The 20,142-nt window shown below is 46.9% G+C and overlaps 1 protein-coding gene across 1 annotated transcript; it reads left to right on the plus strand.

The window, feature by feature from the left end:
* Positions 1-8,614, plus strand: HMGB1 (high mobility group box 1). Its single transcript, XM_084226032.1, has 5 exons — positions 1-166; positions 2,938-3,100; positions 3,387-3,532; positions 4,500-4,674; positions 6,652-8,614. The coding sequence occupies exons 2-5, from the start codon at positions 2,951-2,953 to the stop codon at positions 6,826-6,828; spliced, it is 648 nt and encodes a 215-aa protein (XP_084082158.1). The 5' UTR covers positions 1-166; positions 2,938-2,950; the 3' UTR covers positions 6,829-8,614.
* Positions 8,615-20,142: the final 11,528 nt, after the last annotated feature.

Consider the following 20,142-nt stretch of genomic DNA (forward strand, 5'->3'; position numbering starts at 1 on the left):
AGCGCCGCGAGTGTGAGGAGGCTGCGTATCGATCCCGCGCTCAGCCATTGCGGTGCACCGGGCTGCACAGCGACCCAGCCAGCGCTGGGGCCGGGCGGGCGGCCGCGGGAGCGTCTCTGGGGCTCGGGGCCGAGCGAGGGCTGCGTGCCGACTCTGTCTGACACGGGTGAGTACGCGCCGGGGGCCGCTGGGCCGGCCGGGCGCGCTCGCCCGCTCGCCCGCCCGCTCGCTCGCAGCCGGGCGGTGAGCCTGTGGTGGCCGTCGTGCCGCCGCCGCTGCATGACCGCGGAGCGCGGGGCAGCGCCGGCTCGGACGCCCGTACACAAAGGCGAGCGGGGCTGTGCCCGGGAGACCCTTTCCCGGGCGGAGAGCCCCTCGGCCGGGGCGGGGCGGGGGCGGCGGGCGACTTCGGGAGAGCGGGGCAGCGGGAGGCAAGGAGCGAGGTAGGGAGAGAGAGGCGGGCGATGGGAACCGAGCGAGCGGCCGGGGGTCGCCCGCCGCGGGGGTCGAGGGCCGCGCCGTGCCCCGCCGTAAGCCGCTTACACGGTACCTCGCCGTAGCCATCGCCGCGGCGGCGGGGCGGGCGGCGGGGCGGCAGGGGCTCCGGGCGGGCCGCGCCGCGCCGCCGGGGCGGTGGGGAGCGCGGGGAAGCGGGGCGCGGGCCGGGGCGCCGCTGGCCCCGCGGCCGCCCGGCTGTAACATGGCTGACGGCAGCCGCGAGCGAGAAAACAAGGCGAGCGGCGCGGAGCAGCAGAGGAGGCGCTCGGGCGGGCGGGGGCGCAGTTCGGGGGAACTTTTTTCTCCAGCAGCCGCCGCTCGCCCGGGCGCGGGGCTGGCAGCCCCGGGGCCGCGCAGCTCGGCGGGGCGAGCGAGCGAGCGGGGCGTCCTCGGCAGGGCTTCTACCGCGCCGCCGAGGCTCGGGCGGGCACTGAAAGCGCGCTGATCCCCTCCATCTTCTTCCCCCCCGCTCCCACCCACCTCCCCCCGTCTCCCGCCCGCCCTCCCTCGGCTGCAATGGCTGAGCGTGTGCGCCAGGGTAGCGGCGCGCTCACACAAAGGGAAGGGAAGGGAGGAAGGAGCCATGTTCTCTGTGCGGCGGCGGCAGCGGGCGACGCCACAGCGGCCATTCCGCGCAGCCCGGACTGCGCTGCCACCGCCGCCTCCGCGGGCGGGGGTCGCCGCCCAGCCCCGCCGCGGCCCTTCTCGGCGGGGGTCCCGCCGCCCGGGCTCGCCGCCCCGCCCGGCCGCGGGGGGTGTGGTGGCGGCGGGGGGGTGGGGAGCGGCCGGCTCTGCTCCTCGGCGCACAAAATGGAAGGAGGCTCGGCGGCGGGTGACCTCCTCCGCCAGGAGCCTGCGCCATGGCGGCCGCTCCCGCCGACACCGCCGCTGCGGCGGCGCGGCCGGCAGGGAGGGAGGGAGCGCAGGCCGGGGCTGCCTCGCCTCATGGCGGCCGGAGCGGGCAGGGCTGGGCATGGGGACGCTCCCCCCGCCGCGGGGGGACGGGGGCGGCGGCGGGAGAACGCTTTGTCCCGCCGGGGCCGGGGGTCGCCGCCGGCGGGCAGCTGCACCCCGGTGGGTGTCCGACTCCTGGGCATGTGCTCGCCGCTGCGAGCCCTCCCCTGAACGCGGGATAAAACTTACACATGTTCTCCCTTATAACGGGACTAGTTTTTTTTTTTTTCCTTTTTTTCCCTTTCTTTTTTTTTTTTTCCTTCCACCCCCCAGCAGGTCTCTTGAGGGACTTCAGAAGTTTCCCTCTGCCTCCCTGCTAGGGGAAGCGTCCAAAATGGCGGGAAGGAGGAGGCTTTTAAACGCCAGCCCCGGGGTCGCGCTGCCGAGCCCGGCCCGCGGCCGCCCCCGTCCCCGCAGCCGCCTGCCCCCGCTGCCCCGGCCCGGCCGAGCCCCGGCCCGGCTGCGCTGGGAGCGGCCCCGAGGCAGGCAGCAGCGGCTCCTGCTTCTTCAGCCCTGTTGTTTACTTGGTAGAAACTTCAAACCGGACGTGTTTAGTCACAGAGCAGAAATCTGTTTCTGTCTATCCGCCAAACCGATAGGAAATACAGCTTCTGTGGCAATACAGACAGGCACTGCCTGCCCTTTTTTTTTTTTTTTCTTTCTCGTTTTTCTTTTTCTTACCCTTCTTTTAATTCGTGCTGAAAAGCAGAGCTTGTCACGGTGCAAGTGACTTTTTCAGGGAGCTATGAAGAAATACTCCAAATGTCTGACTTGGGTGTGAAAGTCCCAGGAAGGCATTTTTCAGTCCCTGAAAGTGTCACATAGTGCTCTTGCTGAGCACAGCTCTGCTGGCTGTACATAAATGTTGTGCTTTTCCCTGCGTAGTTTATAACGTATTTGACCAAGTGAGCTGTTTCATTCCCATATTTCAAGATATACCTGCAAAGAGTAGGCTTTTGCAGTACACATAAAGATTGGTCAAAACATATGGTATAGAAAATAATAAAAAACATACGTTGTAAATAAACACGCAGGGCCTACAGGGAACATGGGCTGTGAAAAGAAAGAAATCCGTAATCCAGAGGGCTGCTGAGACAGGATACTTGGGCACTTGTTCCCTCCTTTCAATTGCCTTTATTCTTCCCAAGCTTATGATTAATACACCGGTAATAATTGTGTTATGTAGTCTCCCCTGCAATACTTGCCTTCAGATTGCTTGGAAGGACACTTCTTGTTTGCAGGAGACCATAACTGCACGTTTTGATGGCCCTTTGAGATTTCAGGTTGCTTACATCCAGGTCACCTCAGACAGGGATGACAGAAATCTTCAGTAAATTTTCCAGAAGCGAATCTTTTTCTCATTATATGATTTCAGAATACTGCTCCAGCAGGTCCTGTTTGGCATGACCCTTGGTTGTGTCTTACTTCCTGCCTTGGATTGTTAAAAATACAAGTTTTAAAGGTGTCTCATTTGCTTCATTACAGAAAATCAGCAAAAATGGGTAAAGGTGATCCTAAGAAGCCGAGAGGTAAAATGTCTTCATACGCCTTCTTTGTGCAAACCTGTCGGGAGGAGCACAAGAAGAAACATCCAGATGCGTCAGTGAACTTCTCAGAGTTCTCAAAAAAATGCTCAGAACGATGGAAGGTAGGAATAGCTGCTTAAAAAATAAAAAAAGCCACAAAACTTTAAATGACTGGTTTTTTGAAATACCATTCAAGATTGTAAATTGTTTCTTTGGAAGCTCAGGTTTTGGGTAAGTATGAAATGTAGTTGTAAAGTGAGCGGTAACTATCCATCGTCCTCCTCTTACCCTTAGCTCCCCCAGCCGAAATTTTGGAATGGGCTTTGGTTTGTTTTTGAATCTTAAAAATACTGCTTTGATTCTTATGTGTCCCATCTAAGGTATTCTGTGATTCTAATTGCCTTCCAGACTATGTCTTCTAAGGAGAAAGGGAAGTTTGAAGATATGGCAAAGGCTGACAAGCTTCGTTATGAAAAAGAAATGAAAAACTATGTACCACCTAAGGGGGAAACAAAAAAGAAGTTCAAGGATCCAAATGCACCGAAGAGGCCTCCGTAAGTAGAATCCTAGCTTTAGGTTGTCTTGTTTGGGACCATCACACTGGTGTGGATCTATAAAATGGTAATTTTATCCAGGAGCTTCAGAAATGCAAGAGTATATGATCTTCCTCACCAGTGGTGTAAAGATAGGTTGAAATTTTAGTTACGAGTGCTAAGTTTTTATTTTCAGGTAGGCAGTCCCACTATCAAAGTTGGAGTAATGGCAGCCTTTAAAAGTAGATGCCTGATTCTGACTGATTTTTCTAATTTCTCCTAAGAGGATAATTCCAGTGTAATATGGCAGTAAAGTACTGGTGGCCCTGCTCTCATCACCTGTTGGCTTGAGCAGAATTTTTGATTGGCAGTCAGTTTAAAATTGTAGGCTTTTGCACAGAACAGGTTTGAGGGGTGATCTTCCTCAAAAGCAGCTTGGAAAATTCAAACTTTAGCCACAACATAATGACAGCTGGCTTCAAATTCATCTACTGGACACCAGTACATTATTGTGTGTGTATGTCTGTGTTTTAAACTGAGCTAATGCTGAAAGGGGCAGGTAAGTTCCTTTACAAGCTAATGTTCTTGCTTGGGCTTGTGCTGTGGTCTGGAAATCCTACTTTTCTAACAAATATTGCAGCCTCCCACCTCTAACACTTCTGACATAACATTTGCTGCCCTAGTATCATTGACTTAGTCTTAATTTCTAAAGCTTTTCTGTGTCTGGTATATAAAATCTGCCTGTCTGGGGATCCTGCCAAAAATGGGACCAGATGTGCAGCATTACTTCAGAGAAAAGGGTGCATTGAGTTTGCCAAGTGGCTCGTTCAGTTCTGATACCTTCCATTGTAATCAATGTCTGTCTCACTTTTAGGTGCTTTTTCCAAAATACTCTTGAGGAACAGTAACAAAGGTCCCAAAAGTTCTGGTGTAACGAAGTCTAAAATTTAAATAATCTTCTCTTATTTCTCTTATTTTTTCTCTGTAGTTCGGCTTTTTTCTTGTTTTGCTCTGAGTTTCGTCCAAAAATCAAAGGAGAACATCCCGGTCTGTCCATTGGAGATGTTGCAAAGAAACTGGGAGAGATGTGGAACAACACCGCTGCAGACGAGAAACAGCCTTATGAAAAGAAGGCTGCTAAGCTGAAGGAGAAATACGAAAAGGTAACACTGACAGTCAGGGACATGCTTTGGGGAGGTCAGGCCTCAGTTTTTTAGACACTTTTTTCCTTATTGTGTACCCTGATACCTGATGTAGCAAATTATAGTATGCTAGTGACATAATTCATTAGATTTGTTGAAAAGGGTTGTATGCAGGGGCAAATGATTAATTTGCATTACACTAAATTGGAGTCCTTTACCTTGAACTATTTGCATTTGTCTGTAATTTTGAGCTGTCACAGGTGCTTGAGTAAATACCGTGGGCTCTGTATTGTTACTAAATCCATAGGTCACAGGAGAATTTGAGTAGAGTTGTAGCAGTAAGTAATGCTGGTAAGGAATGAATTGGTTCTCCCTAATTTTGGAGGTACTGGTGAGCATCCTTGAATGTTAGGATAATTGACACACATAGCTGATTTTTAAAATATACTCCTGGGAAAATGACAAAACACAGAGGAGATAGTTTTAGGCATGTGTTTTTCCTGGACCTACTTTGTGTCCATGTCCTTTCTAGTAATGAATTTGGTTAATTGTGCATGTGAAGCAGCTTGTCATACATTTTTTTTAATTATTAAGGCTAAACCTGCTGTCATAATTGGAGTTCAGAGTTCTGTTGTGCACACTACACGTGGTTTTATTTGTAGAGGCAGATTCCCATCCCAATATGTGGAAGCCAAAGGAAGAGGAGGGATGCGCCTTGGCATCCCCTGACCATCCTTCACAGTGGGTCATGTGTGCTGGCATACAGCACTTTTGTCCATTGTGTGCTGTCACCTTCCTCTGGGTATTTCTCCTGCTAGCAGACAAATCCAAGTTAAAAATTTCTGCACTGTAGTGTGCAAGGTGGAGCCTTGGAGCTCTGTTGATGTGCCAGAGAGGAGTTGCAGATCTAGGAGCTTTCCCACCTGATGCTTTCTGTACAGCTTCATAGTAATTGCTTGTACACACAGCCAAGGCAACTCAGACATTTTTTAAATGATAGAATTATTAGTCTTTATTTGCAGATATTATTTTAATTTTCATTAGCAATGTCTTTATTTCTTTGACTTACATGTAGGGTTTTAAGGGGTCGTAACCTTCACTATTTCACTGCTTGGCTGTTGACTTAGTGGCTATCATATCTTCTCAAAATTTCCTGCTAAGTTTAAGAGAGTCCAAGAGAGCAGTAAGATTAGTGGTGTAGTGTTTATTAGGTAGGGAATATTTGAAGATTTGGACCATCTGTGTGAATGTGTTGATGTTTCTCTCTAGCTGGTGTGTGTAAGCTTTGTAGATCAATTCTCCTACCTAATGGTTTTACTGTTTAGGCATAAAGTTGGGAAGTTTTAGCTGCTTTTATGACTGTGCCTTCCAGGTACGGTTTTAACTTCCCTGTAACAGGAACTGAATTTTGTGCGTTTCTAACGACTGGAATAAATTTATTGCATGCAGAAGGTGGCAGTGTCTACCCTTTAATCAAGTTCTTATACCTTTATTTAGTAAACTTCTGTTAGGCAGAGTTCAGTCTAACTGCTCTTTGCTGGGGCATAACATTGCAGCTGTTGGGCTGGGTCATTCTGATGTCTTCTGGGTGGCTAATCCCAGGTTCATGCCTCAAACGAGGGTTTCCTGTGCATTATAGAAGGTAGGGCTCGAAAGGGAACTTAAGAGGTCTCCCTGCTTCATTTCCTTATGGGATAGTGGGCTCAGCTGTGCCTTTACCATCAGAGGTAGCAGCTTTTCCAGCCTGTTCCCAGAAGCCCAGCAATGGAGATTCTTTAAGAGCCATAAGCAGTGTGCAGTAGCATGCCAGTGCCATTTCTGTGTTAGAGGGTTGCCATTTCTTTGGCTTCAGTTCACCTCAGAGCTGGTCCTGCCCCAGTGGATGTGCAGAAAGGGCAGGTAGCTGGGTGATTGCTTCCACAAGTGCTCTGTGGAGGTTGCTCAGACCTCGCAGCTGGTTAAATCTTAGAGAGATTGTTCCTGCTTTTCTTCTCCAAGGATATCGCTGCATACCGGGCCAAAGGGAAGGTTGATGGAGGCAAGAAAGTAGTTGCCAAGGCTGAGAAGAGCAAGAAGAAGAAGGAAGAGGAGGAGGATGAGGACGAAGATGAAGAGGATGAAGATGATGAAGAGGAGGAAGAAGAGGAGGATGAAGATGATGATGATGATGAATAAGTCTCTTTTAGAGCAATTTCTTTCTTGTCTATAAAGCATTTAACCCCCCTGTACACAACTCACTCCTTTTAAAGAAAAAAAAAATTGAAATGTAAGGCTGTGTAAGATTTGTTTTTAAACTGTACAGTGTCTCTTTTTTTGTATAGTTAACACACTACCGAATGTGTCTTTAGATAGCCCTGTCCTTAGTGGTATTTCAATGGCCACTAACCTTGCCTGGTACAGTGTGGGGGTTGTAAATTGGCATGGGAGTTATAAAGCAGGTTCTTGTTGGTGCACAGCACAAATTTAGTTATATTTGGGGATGTAGTTCATTTCTCATCTTCAGTTGTCTCTGATGCATCATAAAAATAATTGTTGTTCTGTTAACTGAATACCACTCTGTAATTGCAAAAAGGAAGAAAAAAAGTTGCAGCTGTTTTGTTGACATTCTGAATGCTTCTAAGTAAATACAATTTTTTTTTTTATTAGTATTGTTGTCCTTTTAATAGGTGCCCTTGAGAATCATACTTTTTCTTTTCTTCTTTTTTTTTTTTTTTTTTTTTTTCTTTTGAGGGGAACTCATCTTTTGCTTTATTGAATGCCCGTATGGGATCACGGGAATATTACAGTTTTCATCTTTCATATAACCAGCTGATAAACAAAGCTTTGATCTGCATACCCTGCATTATCATGATAGGGTAAGAAAAGAAATATATAGGCATATGATGAAAATCTTCCATAACTGGAAACAACAAAATTCAATCTCAGCAAACGGATACTTGTTCAGATTTTTGTGAAATGTAATATTCTATTGCGTTGCATGAGTTTACCAGTCTTGGAGAGTTGAGAAGTATAGAGTTCAATTTTACAGAAACTAAATACTTTGGGGGGTGGGGAGGGAGGGAATGTTAAATTTTGTCCTAGAAGGACCCATAGGAAGAGTGTATGTCCATCCGGTGTAGAGAAATTTACACGTGTGACTCTGTTACCATGTAATGGAAGTTATATTTGTAAATCTCTGAACACCTGGGAGTGATGAACGTACCTAAAATGTGTAAAGTTAAAAGCATGAAATGACCATATTATTTTTTGGTGACAGGTCTGGTGATGGCCACGGGCTTTGTACCATGAGACTCCTGGTAGCAAAGGGCCCACAAGAAATGATTTTTCTTTCTAAGATTTCTATAAATGGTACCATTATTATTTGTTAAATCTATGTAAATTCATATTTGTATTCTTGAAATTCTAGTTTTAGCCCTTTAAACAAAGTTGTATATTGTCTCAAATTGAAAATGAGATAAGATGTATTTTTCCTGTTAGGTTTTATACCGCACTCTTGATGTTTGCCCATTTTTAAGTTAAATATAGTTGTATGGAAAAGTACATTTTATTAAATTTTGCATTAAAAAGTTAAATGTTTATGGTATACCAACAATGTCTAATTTGGTCGAATACAGTTCTCTTCCAAAACCAAAGCTAAGGGGTTTTTTGCATATTTAGTAAAACTTCAAGTGCTGGCAGCTGTAACTATTTTCACATATACCTGCTTACCAGTTTGGGGGACAATTCGGCAATTTTGTGGTTACAAAATTATGGTTCTCTTAAGTGCCAGTGTTTAAAAACAAACAACAAAAAAAGCATTCTTGTAATTTTACACGCTTTTGTGATGGAGTATTGTTTTGTTATACAATTTTGACTTTCAGATTCTTATTTCAATTTGCATTTATGTATAACTTCAGGAGAAATATTGAACATCTGAAATCCTGGATGATACTAATAAACTAATAATTGCAGAGGTTTTAAATACTTAGTTAAATGGCTCACTTAATACCCTAAGGATTTGGGGCTTTTTGTGTGTGTTGGTGTTCTCAGATATGTACATCCCTGCTTTCTGTTTCAAGCAGAAGAATGATGCTGTTTGCAAGGTCTCGATATAGAAAGGGTAGGACAGACAGACTTCTTTTGTCTCCTTAAACTGGATATTACACATTCAAATGCTCGTAACTGATGACAAATAAATTTTCTGTGCTGAAGGGTTTTTTTGTTTCCCCAGGTCATCAGAGGAAAGTAGACACATTTCTTGTTCTTGGAACAAGCATACTTAATGAGATGCCCATAATCTTGTTCTCGGTGCTTGATGTTGACAGAAGTAACCTAGAGGATTCAGCTGAACTTAAAAGAGGAGTAGCGAGCGCTTTCCCCGCAGCCAGGCACGGCCTTTGCCTTGCCTTTAGCACGCTGGTAACAAACAGAGCGTGCTGGAGGCTGAAGAGGGTAGGTAATGTAATTACCAGTGCTGCTCACTGAGGAGAGAACCCCCTGTATCTCAGTGCAGAGGCCAGCGTTGGGTGGGAGATGCTCCAAAGCTTCCTCAGCTCTCCGTAGTGGCCGTGGTTTTCTCACAGGCACTTGATAGGTGCCTGTAATTCAGCTGAGCCAGCACATGGATATTGGGACCGAAGCCTTTGCTTGTGTCTGCTATAAAACTGTTCTGAAACAGTGGAAGTGTTCTTCGGTGAAGAGGAATGCCACAGGGAGATTAATTGCCCTTTTTAAGGAAGAGCTGCTGAGGGTTGTTGCTGGAAAGGACCTCCCTGTTCCGCAGCTGTGCTCCCCTGCAAGCTCCGGTGGTTAAATAATCCTCTTGGTCAAAACTGTCTGAGCGTCCTCACCGATAGGTCAGACTTGGCCACTCCAAGATTACTTGGTCAGAGGTCAGTTACTGCTGACACTTCAGCTTGAACCTGCCTGCCCTTGATCTTTAAAAGTGGGTGCTCGCTGTAGAAGAGGGATAATGAGCAGTGAAATTGCGACTGTTTAGGTGTTCCCTACAGGGGAGCTGACAGCCTTGACATCACTATCAAAAAGCATCTCCTCAGGCTTTAACCTTCACATAAATGCTTGTTGCAGAGGTCAAGAAAAGGCTTTTCCTTGTCTAAACAGCAACAAAAAATTGATTGGTCTGGAGAGAACTTGAATGTTAATATGTGGGAGTTATGATACCTTGAATGCCAAATGAAGCCAGACTGATGTTTATGGTTGTTTATCTCGAATTTGTACTGAAAGGAGCTGCAGTTGCAGCCACCTAGATATGCTAGATATGCTCTGTAATTTTAAGCTGGTTTAACTAAATGTATGGACAGTGTTCATCCCTCTTGCTGAGCTTTCAGTGGTCACACCAGCTCTAGCAAAAAGCTGAGCTTATTTAACAAAATGTTTCTGTCCAGGCAAACGGGCCCCTGGAAACCTGAACCAAGGGGTGTGAAGTGGCTGATTTCTGCAGCTTAATTAGGGCACTGCTGACACAGCCTCTTTACAGCTGCTTTTATCCGTGTAACCAGCCCATCCTGGAAAGAAAAGGCTGAGTAACAGCTGGGTCTAGGCTTGCTGGAAAGTGGGAAGATGGATTTGAGTGACTCCTCCAGAAGAGGAGCCAGGTGCACTGCAGCCACAGCATTAGGTTCTCTGGATGGGGGACAAGCCGAGCTTGGAAAAAACCTCTCCTAGTTCTTGCTAGCCTAAGGGTTAGACCTGCTGGTTAGAATAAACATTCCTATTCTGCCTTCCCAGCTATGCCTGACAGGAGATTAAAGGAATAAAGGCAATGTGCTGCGTTGGGTTATAATGAGTTATTCAATACAGAGTCTGTAATGGAGACATGGCAAAATACAAAGATAGTGTTTAATACAGGAGATGATTAATTTTCACCATTTCCAGGCTGTGCCAGTGACAGCTGACCAGCTACAGGCTTTTAGGACTCAAATGTACCAATCATTTTACTAATAACAGTAAAATGCCAAATATTTTCAAGCATTCCTCCATTATATTCTTTGGCTTACGAGTCTGTACTTGTCTGCAGATCACATCTTTTTGGGGCACTTCAGCAGAAAATAACTGTGTGACATTTTCCTTTGGCAGGCTGCAGCAGATATTATTTTAGCACCTGAAATACATTCAGAGACATTTTACAAACATGCCAAGTCCAATGGAGTGCCTAAATGTGGGTGTGTATCGATAAACTTTTCCCCAGACTTAGCTACTGGATTGCACTCTACATCTGAAAACCACTTTGAGGTGGTCTTAATTTAGCCTAGTATAGATCCACTTTAAATTAACACCAGCCTTTATTTCAAAACAATGTACTTGCAGGCAAGCTGTCAGACTCTATTCCAATGTTTAAATAAGAAAAAAGCAGGAAAAGTAAATCCCTGAGTTTTTTATCATTTTGCTGAAGTTGTCTTGTATTTTTATTTTGTAAATGTTGTGTGTGCCCTGGCTTTTCTTTTGACAGTACTTCAAGCTGAAAAACAAAGATGGATTTTTTTTTTCCCCCAGTGAATTTATTATGAAGAATGAAGGTCAGATTCCTCTTACGGCTGCTTTGTGCTGTTGAAAAATACAGTGTGGCTTCTGCTTCAAGAGCACCTAATTTTGAAATCCATCTTGCTGAAGCAATTGCTATTAGAGGTGACCCACAAGAGAGACGAGCCTTCCCTTTTGCCACTCTGTGATGGAATAAAAGACTTGAGTGATAAATTAGCTTAGTCTACCTGTTTGCCACATCAGAAGCTCCTTCCCTGCAGCAGGAGTGCTCGAGATCAAGCTAGGCAGCAAGAGGCAGAGCAGCACGGAGCAAGGAGGACAGACAGGCAAATGTGGGGTTTTTTTTTTTAACTACACCTTTTAAAATTTTGCCTCTATTGTTAAAAAGTGTTTGACTTAAATGACGGTCATTTGGCACAGAGGAAGTTTATCCACGTGCTTCCAGCAGCCTTTCACCTATTAAGGCAGCAAAAGCTCAATTCATGTATTTCTGACCTCCCAAAAGTTCCTCAGTAAAAACAGGAAGGACCAAGCACTACAGCTTGAATGCCTGGAAAGGACCCATCTCCCTGCACATCTTACAGCAGCAAGAGGTCACCATGTAAATGCTTTTTCCAAGAAGCCATTCAAAAAATCAGGCTTATGGAGGGGAAACCGAGGATGCGTGCTGCTGTGTTTGGCAGGGGCATTTGTTACCAAGGATAAAAACAGTTTTGGAGAAATGTCTGGGATGACATTCCTGACCCCTCCTGCTCCTTCCCAAACGGAAATGTAGGAAAACAATGAAAATAATATCTTTATAGGAAGAAGTCTCCCTCGCCAAAATGCTGGGGTTGACCATGCTCTTCCTCATCCCATCCCAGGGGAAAAATGCACATCCCCTGAACACTGTCCAGCAGCACTACAGATGGCGTGGGGGGCATTGATGGCACCTGGGGGTTAGTCCCAGCCGCCCCCTCCTTGCTGCCAGTTCACTCCTGGTGTTGGGGAGACAGAGTGTGAAATCTCCTGGGAAGAGCATCAGGTCATGCCTGGCTTTGAAACGCAGATGCAGAGGGAGCACGGGGCAGTGGGCTGCAAGCAGGGATAGCAGGAACCGGCCCTCTGAAAACTCAGCCACGCAGCTGAAAGTAAAACCACGGTGCTCTTTAAAACAACTCTCAGATTTGGGTGGTGGTGATTCCTAGAAGAGAGAACTTTCTTGCAAGACGTGCACTGGTAAATGATTGAATAACAGTGACTCATGTTTTATTATCAGACTTGACTGTAGCGGCGCTTAGGCTCGCTTCAGATTTGTTGACACACATTTCTCCTGACGCCTGCCAATAAGGAAGATGCTGTGAAGCAGCGCTGTAATGTAAAACTGGTACGGGAAGATGCAGGTGAGGGCTGATCACAGCCTGAGCCTCTCGGCACCGGAGCAGCTTTTGGGAAGAGAGGGATTGGTTTTGCAATACCAGCCACCGATGGAAAGTGCTGGTGGGTTTCTGCTCCGGGGCGCTGGGAGGCTCGGCACCCACGTGGGTTGTCGGGGCGTTTCGCAGGACTAATCCCATAGAACCTGCCTGAGACTGATGTCTGGTCCCAGTCACACCCCGGAATGTTTAAATGGCTCCCAGTGGGAGGCTGACGGTGGACGAGACCCCACCTTGCACCAGCCCTGCTGTATCTGAGTCTCCTTCCAACACTGTTTCCTTTGAGGTGGAAGAAGGAAGTGATCTATTTTTGGGGAGCATTCGCGCCAGATGTTCGGTGATGGCAACACTGTCTCTATCACTGCATGCTCTGCTTCCGCACAGGATCCCCCGGGCTCTGCCTGCCTGCCTCTGCCATCGGTGACCCTGTCCCTTCCTCCTGCTCTGCCTGACCTCCACTGCTGGCAGCCCTGCTCCACGAGGAAGGAGTGAGTTCATCTCCCCCAGCTGCTGGGAGCTGGATCTGCATCCTCCAGGTAGGACAGGAGCATTTTCCTGCTGCCCCACCACCCCCAGGCAATCGATGCCAGTCCCGTGGGGCCGGGGGTGCTCAGGGACACCCCCAATACCGGGAGCAGCCCTTGTGTTCCACAGACCCCCGGTGCAGAGTGGTAAACCATGCTGTTGCTGCTGTCACAGGGTGCAACATTCTCAGGATGTGCTGCTGCCTGGGATTGCTGTCCCTGGTCTGCTGGCCTTGACACTCGTCTTTGAGTCCCCTGTTCCTTCTGACGTGGGTTTTTCTTTCCATCTGAATCATTCAGTATGACTTTGGAGCACAATGGAGCTGTGATTTTTTTCGAAGCCGCCAGCCTGCAGGAAACAGAAGGTCTCTGAATAAAAGGGAGGCTCTTGTTACAACTTCCCTCTTATTTACTGTTCCCAGTAGCAGAGAAGTAAAAAGACAATGAATGAAATGGAGGATTAATCACGCGTAGCACTGAAATATAAACAAGGAGACAGAGTGTTCCAGAGTGCTGCTCTGAGCAGTGGCTTGTGCTCACAGCGTGCAGAAATCTCTCATCCCTGAGACCTCCTGGATTTCATGAAAAAGCCCAAAAGGCCGGAGGAGGCTCCACAGGTGGTTTTTCAACGGTAAACTTGCAAACTGGGTATTCTCCATGGACTTTTCTCTATTCAGTGCTCTCAAAACTTGAGTTCAAGTTGATAACCCCTGTGCTTAATCACTGGTCCATGACTTTTGCAGAGGCAACTCCCTATTTTCCTATTTTTCTGCATTAATTTTAAAACAATAAAAGTTCAGGACAACTCCTTTGTCCCGCAGAAGACTTTTAAAAATGCTTCAGAGGGAACCTACTGTGCTGCACAGTGTGTAGCTCTGTTCCTAAAAGGGGTGTGTGGTCATTAGCCTTGCTCCCTTTCCCGCTTGCTTTGGTTGCCAAACACCAAAGGATTACTAATCGTGTTCCTTATTTATTTTTTTAATCAGAGATTTACCTGTGTTTGATTTCCAGCTATAGATTTTGAGCATTCACACCAGCCTTTGCAAAGGTGTTGAGCTCCTCAAGTTAATTGGTTATAAATTAACCTTGGGAGGTTGTTTGTGTGAAGCAGACTACGTGCATGCAGCTTTGTGGAGGTTTTTAGTGAAGCAAAACTGAGGAAAGAAAGGTGGAAACAGGGATGCATGACACAATTCAAATTGCCTGAAATGCCTGTAATAGACAGTTGTTTTGTGCATTTGAATATCTGCATCTGTCAAATAAGTACCGTTGATTTTTTTGGCATTGGGACGATGCATTTAATGTCAGGATTGAGGCAGAATGCATAACTGCAAAACTGATGGCGAAGCTGCTCCCCATCCTTATTCAAAAGCTCCAACACACCTCTTAACTGTTCATTTTACAGTTCTCTTCAGAAAACATAGAAGAAAAAAACTCGGGAAAATTTATTTGGAACGCCTGCAATAATAAAATTGAAGTGACCCAAGCCTGAAAATCACACCATGTATCTCCATGTGAGTATAAAAAGCCAGAGCATGGGATATATTTAAGCTAAAAACCAAAAACAACCCATGCTGCTTAACTAATCCTTGCTGTAACCTTCTGCCCAGACTTTGCCTGGGACTGGGAGCCGGGGGCAGGCGCTGGGCAGGCAGGAGCCCTGCCAAAGGCTCCTCCTGGCCTTGTCTCCCTGCCCTCCTGGGGGCTTTCCAGCTTGCGCTTTGTTTCACTTTCTCTTTCTGCTGTGCAGGGCTGCGCTGGAAGGGTTGCAACATCCTCTACCAATGATTTACACTATGTGCATGGAAGTCATAACAAAATATATATTCCTTTTAATATTAAGATTAATTTTTTTAAAATACTACTAAAGCCAAGCTGGCGCTGCATTAAACTAGTTGGTGATACTCTTTTAAATGCCCTTTCTAAATATTTTTTAAGAGGGGAATTGCATTAACCTCTCAGCTGCAGCTTCCCTGTTTACACACAGCAAAAAGCACTGCCAGCCTGAACCTGCTGGGTCAGGAGCAGAAGGGTGACCCCTGCAGCTCCCACCACCCTGATCCCCTGCAGCCTCCAGCTGACTTCATTTGCCAGTGGTTCCCTGGTGGGGAAGAGCTGCCAGGAGTCTTTGGTCATGGTGTGAGTGCTTCCCAGACAGGTGCTTCTTTGCTTGCCTTTGGTTGTACCTGTTTTAGGGTAATTAATAATAGAGAGCTCCTGAGCAACCCAAATTTAGACACTCTTTGGAAATCCAGATAAAAAAATTCTGGGAAGAGTTTGTGGGTTTTTTCCTTCTACCTACTACAGCAGAGGTGGGAGGATCTCAAGTCGGGGGGAAGGTTGCCACTGTGCCCTGCCTGCTCCCTGCTCCGGTTGCAGCCTCCAGGTTTGGCAGCTCTACCGCTGCCCTGGGAAGCCTGTCCCAATGCTTGGCAAAATGCTAATAAATGTTTTGCTGCATTTGTTTTCTCTTTCCCCACAACTTTGAAGTTTCAGCACACTACCAGCAGAAACTTGATGAATCTTCATGATAAGAAGATTCCCAAAATTTATAGGGCTTTTCTGCCTTTTGGTCTTGTTTTTGACTACTCCAGCAAGTCACTTGGAATTTTATAAAATTGTCATTCTACAACAGAATGAAAGAAATAGATTATATATTGTGACAAGGTCTGAGGGTCTGTCCCTGCCAGGGTTCTCGCAGGCTTTAGTCTCTCTGCCAAGGCTTCTGAGTGCAGGACCCGTGAGCCTTAAACCTCAACCCTCAAAGTTAAGGGGAATTTCTAAAAGGGAAGGTGTGTGCTCCATGTCTCACCCAGCCAGGGTGAGAGGGAGCACAGGGAGAGGGTGCAGGTCCTGCCCTCTGACCCAGGACCCTGTGCCTCACTTCTTCTGTGTCCCCTGGGGTGCTGCAAGTTATAGGAGCTGCTCGAGGTGGTGACAAGTCCCCAGCATTCTGGGCATTTGATCCAAGGAAATCACCAGTCAGCCAGGAAATGTCAAGATTACGTCACATGCATAATCTTTTAAAGCCCTGAAAAGGAGCTTGTTAAAATCTGTGTCTCTGCAGTGTGATCCCAGTTCCTTTCATTTTTGCTTTGCTCTTCCACTTTACAGGAACAGGCAGGCAAATCCCCCTCCCAGATATCATTTTACTTTTCCCTCCCTTTGACTTACAGCACTGTTGTTTGCCATGGCCTTGCCACTCACTGGGGCTGGAGGAGCAGGTCCCCACTTTGCTGGGTCCCCAAAGGGAAGATGTTGTGATGCCCAGGGCCTGTGGGGATACAGCTACAGCCCAGCTTGTCTACACTGGGAAAGAAGGGAGAGGATGTGGGAGTGGAGCTGCCATCCCTTCCCCTTGTGCTCGCTCGTGTTCCGGGTGGGCGCCCTGGGCAGCCCAACAGCGCTGCAGGGAGGTGCCAAAACTTCACAGAGCAAAACTGCACCTCGTTATTCCACTGATCCTGCAAAACTATTAAGGAGCATCCAGCAGAGTATGTGACACACACATGTTTAATTTCTTTTACAGTTTCTGTTTTGATATATGCTCGATGTGTTTTTGTAAAACAAAGATTTATTGGAACCTGGAATTTTATGACTTTAAGGTTTGCTTGAGTCCAGATTGTGAGTTTCTCCTTTTAGAAGAGGAAGGGAAGGTTTAAAAGAGCCCATCTGCCTGTGGCACTTATGAATTCCTAGTCCAAGGATGACACCTTTTCCCTTAACTTCTACTATAATGTCAAACAAAAATTTACCATCAAATATTATGCCTTCCATATGCAATGCCCTGCTGTAGATTTAGATCACAGCAATCGTGTTGGGCTTCTCTCTTTCAAGTTTTTATCTGTGCCATAAGGAAGTCAGGACTCAGCGTAGGGTCCAAGGAGAAGCAGCAAGGCAGGAAAAACCCAAACCATACATAATTAATGACAATGTGCCTTCACTTGTGCAGTTGATTTTTCTTATAAAAGCACAGCGATGCCCTTGCTGCCTGCGAGGCTGAGGAAGGCAGTGTATTTTTAAAACACAGTGCCAGTGTCAGACAGCTCCAAGTGCTCTGGTAGGAAACAACCAGCATCCAAGGAAGCAGAGCCTGAGTCCAGCTCTCCAGTTACCACGACATAAGTAAACAAACAAGTTTATCACAAGTAATGAGGGCATTGTGCCAGTTTCAGTTAAAATAATGAAATAAATAAAAAAGAAATCAACCCCAAACCAACAAATCATTACAGCATGAGGAAAGTCCTGAATGAAATTGATTGTTCGTGCCAACACCAGAAATATATCTTGTCATAAACTCGGGCCTCCACATCTGCTTCAGCACCAGTGGATTCTTTACAAACAGGCTCTTTAATTTTATCTAACAGCCTGTTAGCAGACATGGAGTCCAAAAATACATCTCCTTTTCTTCCTCGCACTATCCTGAGCTTGGCAGGGCACCAAACATGAGGTTCAGCTCGTAATTCAAAAAAGCCCTTCTTTAAGCATTGACTGAGCTTGATTTAATAAAAATCCTGTCCAGCTTCCTCTGGGCAGCCCTAATGGGATGCAGAGCCTGGTGCTTCTCAGGGGCTGCTCCAGACCTGCTGTGTGTTGGCCAGTGAGATTTTTTTGTGGTGAAACAGTATTGCTCTGTGGTGGAGTTGGGGAACCAGCTGGTGTTCTCCAGAATGTCACCCTGAGGGGTGCACAGCTTCACTTTCAGCCATGCTGCCCTCTGAAAATGGAAGTGAGCAGGCAGCACCATAAAAACAGAGCAGGGCCATGGCACGGGATGTCCTGGTGCCCCTGGTAGCCCCAGGGATGCTCCAGTGCTGCTGGTACCCAGCCCCCCTCCTACTGGTCCTGCCTTCCCCAGGGGAAGGAGAGAAAAGCATCAAAGACACTAAAGGGACTTCCAACCCCTGAGTTCTCCTGGAGGGAGATCTATCCATCATGTCCCCAGTGTGGTACTGCCAAACACTGGAGGAAAGATTGGGCATTCACTGAAATAGAGGGGGTGTTGCACTGGGGCTGGTTCCCAGAGGGTAGCCCTGACACCAGAAGCAGGACAACCACCTTCACACTTCCTAACACTGGTGTTCTCAAGCACAGCACTGATTTTCTGGCTGCTGATTGTCTGGGAAAGCTGGAAGGGACACTGGCTGACTTTTAATGCCAGGACAAGAGTGGCTGACGTCACCTTAGAAGATGAAACACATTCCTGCTGTGAGGACTGCACCAAATTACAGACCCAGATTTCCCAAGAAATTAGTGTGAGAAACACCATACAACACCACATTCACTGCAACACAGGAACTCATTAGCTGGATAGTTGAAAATGTTAATAATTATCCCATTTGACAAACTAAGGTATGTATTTCAAGCCTCAAAGTTTGCTGTGCTAAAGAAATATTAATGGCCTGCCATGTCATGATGTCCAGGGGAAAAGGATGTTTTGTAGTTTCTCCTCGTGGCTCAGTTGTTTATTTAAATTACTTGGAAACTAAACCAGCAACAAACATAACCACTGCTGTTGTGAGGTGTGGTTAACAATAAGTATATTTTATTTAGCATTACATCAAAGGATGAAATGGAGCGAAATAAAGGAAAGGGAAGTTTCTTGAGTGGTCAGTGAGCCAGATCCCAGTGCCAAGGCATGGAGGAGGATCAGCAGAAATCCTGCAGAGCCCATCCCATCACTTGGTCATGCTGACAGAGGCAAATAAATGAGCAGCACAGATGTCAACAAAAGAGAACTACTACATGTAGCAAAGGATGCTGCAGGTCTGTAGTGATGGAGGGGCTCTGTTGGCTGGTGGGGGGGATGCTGGTGGCATCCTGGGGTTTTTCATCACCTCCTGGGAGGGATTTTCTGACCGGTCCTTGTGGTTGTGCCAGGGAGAGAGCCTTGTGCTGCTCGGCTGCCAATTCTCAGCAGCACCCGACCCAACAACAGGGAGGCATCCAGGATTTGCTGGGGAGCTTGTGGTCCCTCCAGTCAGGTGCCAAATTTCCCTTTACAAAGAGCACAAGTATTCATCCAGCGGTACCTTACTCATCTGAGCATGGCTGATGCCTTTCAGCTGAATTTCAGCTGAATATTAAAGAGAAACAGATCGAAGGCAGACAATTGAACAGGAAAAGTGGGTTTAGCTGCCCAGCTGTGAGCTGCAGTGTCCTAATCCTTCCCCTTATGTGCTACAACAGGGTGTAATTCAATCCTAAATTACTGAAAATCTTGATGTTTTGTAAATCACGTATCAGAAGGTATTTTATTTATACAAGCATCTACTCATTAGCAGTATCAAAATACTGGCAATACTGTGCATGCTCTGCAGGAGTTCTTGTCAGAGCCACATTTCACAGCTCAGAGAGCCCCAGCAGAGAGGTACACATAGGTCTTCCTGGCATCTCTTTTTTTGTCCAGTCCTGTGACTGGTGGGGTCAAATGGAAAAGCCACATCTGAGTGAAGAGGCCTAGGGGGATATGGTGGGCAGGGGAGCAGGACGGGGGCAAGCACAGGCACCTCTACTCAAGTGGTGGCTCTGCCATCTTTAGAGACTTCCCAAAGCTGGCTTGATGGATCTCTGGGAAACCCAAACCCTCTCCAAAGTCCCTTCAGCCTTGCTTACTGGCCCTGCAGCTTGCAGGTAGTGACAGTCGTGCTCCAGGTATTTTGTGCAGGTTGCTCCTAAAAGCTTCTCAAATCTTTCTCCCAGTGAAGGCTGGAGGAGCTGATCCTGCAGTAGGAAGGAGGAGAAGTAGGAGGCTTGAAAAGGTCACACCAAGGCTGCAATTTCCAAGTAAGTGTGAAGGAACTGGGTGCCTTAACACCCTCCAACTTAAACACTCAGTCTTGGCTGTTAATGGAGTGTGCCATAAAACTGCATTTTCTTTACCTATTCAAGGAGAATTAGAGGGAGAGAGCTCCTAATGTTAAGCAGGAGAAAACTTTTTGGCTGTGAAGGCTGTTTGTCCACTCAGGAAGGTTACTGGTAGAAAATGACAGCTTGTGGACAAACAGAGTCAGAGTGGCTGCAACAGCAAGAGTGGAGGAAGGGAAATGCAGCCTCAGATGAAAATGAGA

The sequence above is a fragment of the Fringilla coelebs genome, assembly GCF_963513975.1.
Source record: "Fringilla coelebs genome assembly, chromosome: 2".
NCBI lineage: Eukaryota > Metazoa > Chordata > Aves > Passeriformes > Fringillidae > Fringilla > Fringilla coelebs.